Genomic DNA, 10,272 nt, shown 5'->3' on the forward strand with positions numbered 1-10,272 from the left:
TGTGTGTTGCAAATCCAAGAGAGAAGAGTCCGTGAATTTAGAGCTTGCATGTGGTTGTGTTAATAAGTTACTATTGGAGGTAGCAATAGATTTAGGGTTAAATTTTTTGTAAAAACTTCAATTCTATATTAGTTGTTTTTTTTTTTTTTTTTACCTTGAGAATAATTAGGTCAAATCCTCCTTTGGTTTTACCTTGAAACAATTCTTTTCATTGGTTTTTCTAGGTGATCATATTGGTGTGTTCTTTACTTTTTTGCTTCTGTGCATGATATGATCTATTACTGTTTAACATAAATCTCATAATTAACCTAAGCAAACACTTGGCTAATTAATTAGATTAAATAATCTATTTTAAGGGGTCTAAACAAACTAACATTAGTGCATTGCTCAATTATTGATTATCCATGCAAATTGATAGTAGCATGCTAGATTAATTGGTTAATCATGTAAATTCTGCAGTAATTGTAATTATTTTAAATTTGATTAAATCGTAATAAAAAGTTTGGGGGGGGGGGGGGGGGTGTTAAAACAACATTTAGTACTTAGACTTGCGAACATTCACAATCCATCAGAAATGCACCCAGGCTAATTTCCTTACGGCTGGGGTAGTCCAAATTAATAAGATTGGAAGACTTTTTCTAAAACCTTGTACTAAAAGTCTTTTAGTGCAAGGAATTCTCTGCTAGGATGTTGAGAAATCAATATCATGTCCCCACCCCCAAAACGTAAAAAATCTATCAACATTCTACTTAAATGTGTTAATGTACTTGTTTTGATAATAACAAGCCATCTACTACCATATACTTTCGGAGGGATGACAAGTTGAGTGCAAAATCAAAGTAATACACAAGCAAAGATTGACGTTTATTAATTTTGAACATAGTTAGAAATTAAGGATTCTAGATTAACATACATTACTATATACGTATACAAGTAGATGAGGAGCGGAAATGGTTTCGAAACTGCAATGCATGCATATTGACTCGGTCTGTGGAAACCGTGGGTTTTCCAACTAATTGTTAGTGACGGGGCTGACCGTGTATAAGTCAGTCAACAGATTTCTACCACAAGGCTCTCTAATATAAATAGACACTATCATTTCATTGCCTTCTCATAATAATCACACTCTCCATTTGTTTCATAGTATCAAACATGAAGGTAAGCCCTTTTTCTTACTATAGAAGAGGAAAAAAAGAAGGTATCCATAGGGTTTGAGCATTAGCCAACTATACCAACACTGTGGTGCTTGGTATTTAGGATTCAAACCCTATCTCCCTTTTAGCCTCGGCCTATTTATGATAAAGGCCACTATGATCAGATCTTGTGGCTTCCATGTACCTATGAGGTCCACAGATTATAAGAGGGCACAAGAGATTTTTACTGTTGGTTTACCTAGAAAAAAAATGCACATGCATGAAATGAATGTGTCGCTGTACTTTTTGAGTAGCAAACACCAAAAACATATATAAACAATATTTTTTTTTTTATTAATTTTATTGAAAGATACTAATGATTATATGGTATATATATATATATGGTGCAGCAAAAGATAATAATGAAGGTACAAATGAATTGCGAGAGATGCAGAACCAAGGCCATGAAGATTGCTGCTGTGGCAGAAGGTGTGCATCAAATTTGCTTTTGAGAACTAGAGACAAGGGACTAATGGCTTTTTTATATATATATGTAACAAATTTTTTTTTTTCCTGAATATCAAACAGGTGTGATCTCAGTGGCGATTGAAAGAGAAAAAAGTCTGGTGGTCGTGGTAGGAGACGGAGTTGATTCGGTTAGCTTGGCCGGCTCACTAAGGAAGAAGCTTGGCTCTGCCAACATTGAGAGTGTGCAAGAAGTGAAAGCAGAAAGTGCTGAGAAAAAAGACCCAATTATATGTTATAGCCAATATCCACAATACCCCACGTATGCAGTGGTTTCTGATCAATACCCTAGCAATTGCGCCATCATGTGATGAGTATTGCAACCTGATCCATGAGATCAATTGAGATGTAAATTTTTTTTTTCTTTGTTTTGTTCATGCTCTTGCATGCTGTTTTCCTTGTGTCTCCTATATGTTTCTTAATACAATAATAACAAGGACACAATTAAAAAATAAAAATAAAACTTTAGTTATTAAAAAAAAAAAAAAAAAAAAAAAAAAAAAAAAAAAAAAAAACTAGCTAGCTAGTTGGTATATTTTGTTATAAGGACAAGAAGTCATGTTAACTTTTGTGAGAAAAAAATTATGAAAAATATTTTTGTCCTTAGCAATGCTCCAATATATATATATATATATATATATATTTTTTTTTTTTTTTTACGATGAAGTGTGAATGCTTCCTTCTCAAAAAAAAAAAAAAAAAAAAGTGTGAATGCTTCATTTTCTTTGGCGCTTACGTATTAGGTTGCTGCTTATTATCTTAAGGATAAGGTTAGAGTCGGTGTTTTATTAATTATTATGTCTCTAATCCCTTGCATGGTCTTAAATTTGAAATATTTCCTTAACTATCAAGAGGACCTTTGTATATTATGCAAACTGCTGTGGGATTCTCGTAGCTAGGTAAGTCAAACAATACCAACAAAATCGAACTTTTTTCAACTCCATTATATAATTGTTATGTGTTAATCTTTTGCTTAAGGGCCAAAATAGCACTTCTTATGTGGATATTGTGAACATTAAATATAAAATTTTAAATATAATGTGTATAGTGTATAATTACAATGAGTAAAACATATCTATTTTGTGACGCACCGTACTGTAAGTAACTATCATGAATCAAAACTAAAGTACTTCAAATGATTTATTGTAACTGGCCATCTTTATGTACAAACAAATAAGTTATGGTCACTCATATCATTTGGTAGTAATATTAATAAACAAAAAGGCCTATCTTCATTCATCATGACAGTGCTTCTTATTGACCAATAATTGGCTAAGTTACCGATGTCAAAGAGAAAGGACGTTGGTTCAACTGCTCATGGCTACTAGTTCCTTGGCTGTAGTGAATGTGGCTGCAGGTCGGTAAATTAATCCACATTTTTCTTCCTTATATTTTTGTTTGTTTTATTTTACTTTTTGTGAGTAGGTTATTCATAAAGCATGCTTCGACGCAAACCACCCCTCTCTCTCTCTCTCTCTCTCTCTCTCTCTCTAGGGCAAGACTTAAATACAATATTTAAGTGATGTTCCTTAAATTTTCCCTTTTAAGATTCTATCATATGGATTTAACTGCAGCAAGTCGTTGAAAATTCATAATTAAATATATAGTTGAAAATCTAATCTATAATTATATATATAATACATGAGTGACCGTTGCTTGTATAAAAATATTTCCGGTTACAATAAATCATTGGAAGTACTTTTTCTAAAGCCTTGTACTAAAAGTCTTTTAGTACGAGGATTTCTCTGTTAGGATGTTGAGAAATTTGTTGGGTACAAAAGTCAGCATGAGTTATTGGGGTTGGTTGGCTTAGGCGTGTTGGACACGCTGAGGAGAAGAGAAAAGAAAAAGGGGCTGATGCATTAAGGCTATTTGGCCTAACGGAGAGCTAAAGGAAAACGAAATTGGTTAAAGCAAAGTCAAGGTAAGTGAGTTACATTTATTGTGATTTGATGTCAAGAGTGTGAAAGAAAGAAAAGAAGGAAAAGAGTTGCTTAGGAGATTTTAATGAGATATTTTCCGAAAAGTCAGGGGGAGCTATTCGGTCTCAACAGCAAATGGATGGGTTTAGAAAGGTGGTTAACTACTGTGCTTTCCAAGATTTGGGCTATTGTGGCTCAGACTTTACTTGGTGTAACATGCAAGGTGAGGATAGTAGAATATACTTAAGATTAAATAGAGCTCTTGCCAACTTAGAGTGGATTGAAAAGTTCGGGGAAATGAAAGTGCATCATTTGACTGACTCAACATCTGATCATAATGCCCTACTTGTATCTGCCTCTGTAATCCAACCCCAAACCCGAGCAAAGCGCTTCCACTTTGAAGCGATGTGGACAAAGTATGCAGAATGTAAAGCCATAATTGAAAATTCTTGGGGGATGGAATTTGATCTCAGCACTCCTGAGGGAGTGGTGGCTAATCTTAGTAGATGTGCTATGAAGTTATCAAGCTGGAGCTCAAAAGCGTTCAGGCAGATTCCAAAGAAGATCCAAGCAAAAAGAAATGAGCTAAATTCTCTGACCTTACAAGACAAGGATGGAGCCTTAAGCACCAAGATTAATCGCATAAGAAGAGAAATCAATGACCTCTTTGATGATGAGGAAATTTACTAGGGACAAAGGGCCAAAGCACACTGGCTTAAGGAAGGCGACAAGAATACCAAGTTTTTTCATGCCCATGCCTCAGGGTGGCATAAGCAAAATGATAGTTTTTAGACCCCTTAAAACAATTGATTTAACCTAGTTAATTAGCCAAGTTGTTACTTAGTCCAATCAAACAAGTCTAGGTTATCACAATAACAAAGATCAAATCATGCAAAGCAGCGGAAAATAAATAACACAAGATATGATCACCCAGGAAATCAAACCGGTAAAAACCTGGGGAGGATTTGACCTAGCTATCCTCAAGGTAAACTTGAATCCACTATCTTGAAATAATTGAAGTTCATACAATAAGACTTACAAGCCCCCACGCTCGACTTCTTATTGCTACCAACCAGTAGAACTTACTGACACGACCACGTGCAAGCTCCGAATCCACGGACTCCTTCTTTCTTGGATTCACCACCAGATACAAGCACACCCGCTTGTGTTTTCTTTAAGCTTCAATGGCAGCAACTGAATTGATCACCAAGGTGTAGATAAATCTTCTCCTTGATAACCCTAAGTTTGTGTAAAGGAAAACTCCTCTAGATCTCATAAGAGATTTACACAAACCACAATTATGAGCAACACTAAAACGTGGCTAGGGTTTGCCTTTTATACTTAGGACAAATAAGAAACCCTAAAAACGTTTTAAAACACTTAGGGTTGAGTTGGAAAAATCTGCAGAAAATCATTCTACCTGAGTTTCGATCGATCGAGCCTGTCTTTCGATTGATCGAGCCTGTCTTTCGATCGATCGAGCCAGGTCGAAAGGCAGAATGCTTTCCTGCTTTAACTTGATTCCAACTTTACATAAATGCACACCTTTGAGCTAGTCTAAAACACTTCTAACCACATTGTTTTGATCATGGTTTGCCAACAATACAAATTAGAGTTCTAAATACATAAAATCCTAAGACTTTAGAACCTAACACAAAACACTATAATTGGGATTTGGGATAGTTAAGGAAGATGGTGTAATGAAAAAGATAATATAGCTCAAGTTGCCATTGATTATTTTCAGAATATATATACGACGACCTCTCCAACATTGGTTCATGAGGTAATTGCTACTATCCCTACAAGGGTGACCGAAGATATGAATGAAAGCCTAAACAAGAATTTCACAAGGGAGGAGGTTGCCATTGCCCTCAAACAAATTCACCCCACAAAAGCGCCCGGCCCCGAAGGTATGTCTGCCACTTTTTACCATAAATATTGGAACATTGTGGGATGTAGCATTACTAATATGCTTTTAAATGTTCTCAATGGTAATATGTCTTTGGCTGGTCTCAACAAAACCAACATTACTCTTATCCCAAAGATTAATAACCCCACAAAGATAGCTGATTTTCGGCCCATAAGCCTGTGTAACGTAATATATAAGCTCATATAAAAAACCATTGTAAATAGATTTAAGGCTTTCCTTCCTCATATCATTTTAGAAAACCAAAGCGCTTTCACTTTTGACAGGCTAATTACTGACAATGTGCTTGTGGCTTTTGAGTTAATGCATTTTCTAAATCACAAAAATGTAGGTAGGGAAGGCTATATAGCTACCAAACTTGATATGAGTAAGGCGTTTGACAGAGTCAAGTGGTGCTTTATTTAAGGGGTTATGGAGAAACTAGGTTTCAGCACTAAGTGGGTTAATCTTGTTATAAGGTGCATTACTTCAGTCTCATATTCAGTTATAATAAATGGTGCTGCTTGTGGGAATATCACCCCTACCCAAGGACTTCGGAAGGGGACTATTTTTTCCCAACTCTTTTCCTCATTTGTACCGAAGGGCTTTCTGCACTTATCCATGAGGCAGCTCGAAACCAGCACTTGACAAGCATTTCTATATGTAGAGGCTGCCCAAGGATCACCCACCTATTTGCGAATGACAGCATTCTCTTTTGCAAAGCTAGTGCAAGTGAATGTCGAGAGCTGAAGCAAATCCTTTAAAATATATAAGGAAGCCTCGGGTCAGAAAATTAACACCGAGAAGTCCTCAATTTTCTTCAGTCCCAGTACATCACAAGAAGTCAAGGATGAGATCTTTGCTACCCTAGGCCCTATGCAAGATTCTAGACACACGAGATACTTAGGTCTTCCATTCTTCAATGGAAGATCAAAGAAGCAGGTTTTTTCTATCCTAAAAGAGAGGAATGGGCAGAAGCTAGCTGGCTGGAAGGGAAAACTTCTCTCCATGGGAGGAAAAGAAATCCTCATAAAAGTGGTATCTCAAGCAATCCCTACATACACAATAGGATGCTTCCTTCTTCCCCAAAGCCTATGTGAAGAATTAGAAAGCATGATGAGGAATTTCTAGTGGGGCCAAAGGTAGCAAGAAACTAAAATGTGTTGGGCTAACTGGAAAACAATGTGTAAGCAAAAAGCAAGTGGAGGAAAGATGTAAGGTTGAATTTATTCAACCATCTAATTGGCTTTATTCCGTGCCAAATTTGCTTGTAATTCAGCATTAAGTAACCCTGTATTTAGGTGGGATTGTTGTAAGGGTAGTGAGTGAGATAGTGTGAAGATTGCTCAAGAGTGTGCAAGAAAACAGAGTGTCGCGGCTGGGACTCGCGGGTGGACTCGCGGCTTCAACCCGCCAGAAGATGCACACGTGCCAAGCATGCTGGAAGATGAACAGTCATGCTAGCTGGAGCACTACAGGACAAAACAGGACAACTGGCCATACGGTTAACTCGCGACTGGATCTCGCGACTTAGTCAAGCCGCGAGGTCAAGCCGCGAGCCACCCCTGTTTTGGAAAAACCTGACGTTTCACATTCCTCTTCACTCCAGTATAAATACCCTTTTAACCCACAATTGAAAGAGAGCTTCCAGAGAGAATTTTGAGAGAGAAACCCTAAAGAAAAACCAGATTGTTTCACCCACAATCTCTACCTTAGAGTCTCATCAAATTCCCTCACTCTCTTCCTCTCCATTGTCAAATCCTTGAGAGGCATTATACCAAACCTGGTTCTCACCATTATCATCTCTGTGAGACAAACGTTTGGAGTTCTGGGAAGCAGTTAGGAAGGAGCCAATCTTTATTGGTTGATGCTACGGTGTAGTAGCGGAATCCGGAAAGCTAGAAAATAAAAAGGTTCGGCGCAACCTCGTTGGAGCAAGAAGCTTGGAGGGCTTAGGTGCATTGGGTAGATTAGGCTTGGAGGGTCTATTGCTGTCCTTGTATCCCAACTGTATTTTCTAGTGGATTGATTACCGCTTGGAGGGCGGCGGAGAGGTTTTTCGCCGAGGTCTTTGGTTTCCTCTTCGATAACATATCTAGTGTTATCTCTGTGTTTGCATCCTCCTTCCTCTCTATCTCTGCCTTTACATTATCTGCTGTGGTTTATTTTGTTGTGGCTTAGATAGTTGTTTAATCAATTCCATATTATAGCATATGTTAAGTTTCCGCACACTAGTTGTTTGACATATTGCTTGGGTTGGTTAAGTTGGTTTTTGGGGGTCTAAACGTTCAAAAGTGTTTTTGTACACGTTTTTGAACTTTCAAAAGAGGTTCAAGAATTTGCAAGCTTTTAACAAAGCAATACTCACTTCGCAGTTATGGCGAATACTCCGAAACCCAAACTCTCTAGTGGCAAGGGTTCTCAAATCAAGATACTTTCCTACCGGGGATCAAGGTTTTCAGACCCGAACCGTTCATTGAACCGTAAAAGGGAGAGGTTCAAGGTTTTTGAGGACGAACCGAGATCGAACCGGAATCGAACCGTGATGACGTCATAATTAATTTAATAATTAATTAAAGCCTAAATATAGATATTAAATTTATAAAACTAGCAAAATTGACAATATATCTATATATGTGAGGGAAATTTAATGATTTTCAAGCATATATTTAATAATTTAATAATAAAGTTAATAAAATAAAATAATAACCATGAAAACATTAAAATTTATGATTAATTTTTGAAGTAAATTTGAATATCTTTGAAGGATTTTAATTATAATTTTTTTATTCCTTGTAAGAGATGGATAATTTAATTAAGTAGAATAAAATTGTAAAAAAAAAAAAAAAATTGCTAAGGGGTTGGACCACACGGTTCTCACTGGTTTGTGCGGTCTAACCCCGGTTTTAGCGGTTCACGGAATTAACAAAAATCCGGTTCTTTTGGCTTAAAAAACCGGTTTTTATCCCGGTTTTTGATTTTCACGGTCCGACCTCCCGATCCGGTCCGGTTCTGAAAATTATACCGGGGATATCCTAAATGCTAAACTTGGTAATTCCCCATCATACTCTTGGAGAAGCATCCATAGCAGCCTTGATATAATTAGAAAGCGAAAGCGGTGGAGAGTGGGCAATGGGAAATTAATCCACATTTGGGATGACAAATGGCTACCGACCCCTTCCACCTACAAGGTCATCTCGCCTCCAAATGCTACCCCCCAATTCCCTATGGTCTCATCACTCATTAACCCGATGACAAAATGGTGGAAAGTGGACACGATAAGAGCAACCATCTTACCTTTTGAAGCTGACACAATCCTAAAGATTCCTTTAAGCCACAACCTTCCAAAAGACAAAATAATTTGGCTAGGGAACAGCGGCGGAGATTTCACGGTCAAAAGTGCCTACCACATAGCCCACAATTTGCTAGAGACAAGAGAAAAAGGAGAAACCTCTAATGGGGACCCTTGCAAACCATTATGGAGAAAGCTCTGGCATCTCAACCTCCCAGCAAAAATTAAGGTTTTTGCTTGGAGTGCATGTGTCAATGGGCTCCCTACAATGGAAGCCATTTTCTGTAGGGGGATATCTCAAAGTAAGGGCTGCCTTGTTTGTGGTAGTGAAGCTGAAAGCATAGACCATGCCCTTCTCAACTGTGTTTTTTCATCCTTGGTTTGGAGTCTATGGCCAGAAAATCCACTTCGCGCACAGGGTATTAAAAAGTCTTTTCTAGACTCTACATTATTTATCCTTTCTCACTCAACACTTTAAGATTTGGAGCTCTTCTTTGCCACGGATTGGACCATATGGTCCAATAGAAATAGTATAGTGCACAAGGACTGTGGTCTCTCTCTACTTCAGGTGTGGCAAATGGCTAAAAATGTAGTGGATGACTTTGCTAGCTCTGACAATTAGGACTTCAGTCCAATAAGGTCCTCCCCATCCAGTTGGGTTCCTCCCCCCCCCACCCCCCCCATGGTATCCACGAAATAAATGTGGATGGTGCATCATTAGAGCATGACAGATTTTCCAATATGGGTGTTATCATTAGAGACTGCAATGGTCAAGTTGTGGCGGCTCTATGTAAACCACTCCAAGGATGCTATTCTACAGAACTTACTAAGGTCATTTCATTAAAGCAAGGTGTTCTTCTAGCTCAAGAGCTTTAGCTACCTCGGGTCATCTTTGAATTAGATTCACTGACTGCCATACAAGCAATCAATGATAAGGCTATGGGGAACAACTATGGGCACCTCATCCAAGGTATCCTTCAGGCTAGAGATTCATTTGAGACTTGCATCTTCAAGCACTTAAGCAGAAGCTTCAATATAGTGGCTCACAAGCTTGCCCAATATGCGCGCAGAACTGGTAGTCATCACATTTGGAAAGGAGTAACGCCTTCCTTTGTAATTTCATTTCTGCAATCTGACCTAGTGTAATTTGCTAGTTTTTGCACTGCTTTGTAGGCTTTGTTGTATGACTTGTTTTATTTGGTTTAATACCATATTTTCCCTTTCAAAAAAAAAAAAAAAGGAAAAGATGAAGCAATAAAAGGAGAGGCCATTCGGCCAATGAGCAAGAAGTGAAGTCCTAGAGAAAGTGAGGACTAAGTGCGGGCTTGAAGAACTACAAGAGTGAGTGAGCAAGCAAAAGAGAAGAGAAAAATAGAGAGAGTAAGAGAAAATTGTGAGAGATACACAATGAGAAAGAGAGCAATGACTAAAAAGAAAAAAAAGAGTTTTTTTTTTTTTTTTGTTCAAGTTGTATCTCTATTTAATATAGTGAAA

At 37.6% G+C, this 10,272-nt stretch overlaps 1 protein-coding gene across 1 annotated transcript; it reads left to right on the top strand.

Moving 5' to 3' along the window:
- The first annotated feature begins 1,137 nt into the window (after positions 1-1,137).
- On the top strand, positions 1,138-2,141 carry LOC126694176 (heavy metal-associated isoprenylated plant protein 47-like). The gene is made up of 3 exons (XM_050390260.1): positions 1,138-1,158; positions 1,544-1,622; positions 1,722-2,141. The coding sequence occupies exons 1-3, from the start codon at positions 1,153-1,155 to the stop codon at positions 1,967-1,969; spliced, it is 333 nt and encodes a 110-aa protein (XP_050246217.1). The 5' UTR covers positions 1,138-1,152; the 3' UTR covers positions 1,970-2,141.
- Positions 2,142-10,272: the final 8,131 nt, after the last annotated feature.

This window comes from Quercus robur, chromosome 8 (assembly GCF_932294415.1).
Source record: "Quercus robur chromosome 8, dhQueRobu3.1, whole genome shotgun sequence".
NCBI classification, from domain to species: Eukaryota; Viridiplantae; Streptophyta; class Magnoliopsida; order Fagales; family Fagaceae; genus Quercus; species Quercus robur.

What these genes read in the sequence shown, in the direction of transcription:
- LOC126694176 (XM_050390260.1), top strand. An exon ending in GATTGCTGCTGTGGCAGAAG is followed by an intron (nt 1,623 to 1,721) that starts GTGTGCATCAAA and finishes AATATCAAACAG; the next exon opens with GTGTGATCTCAGTGGCGATT.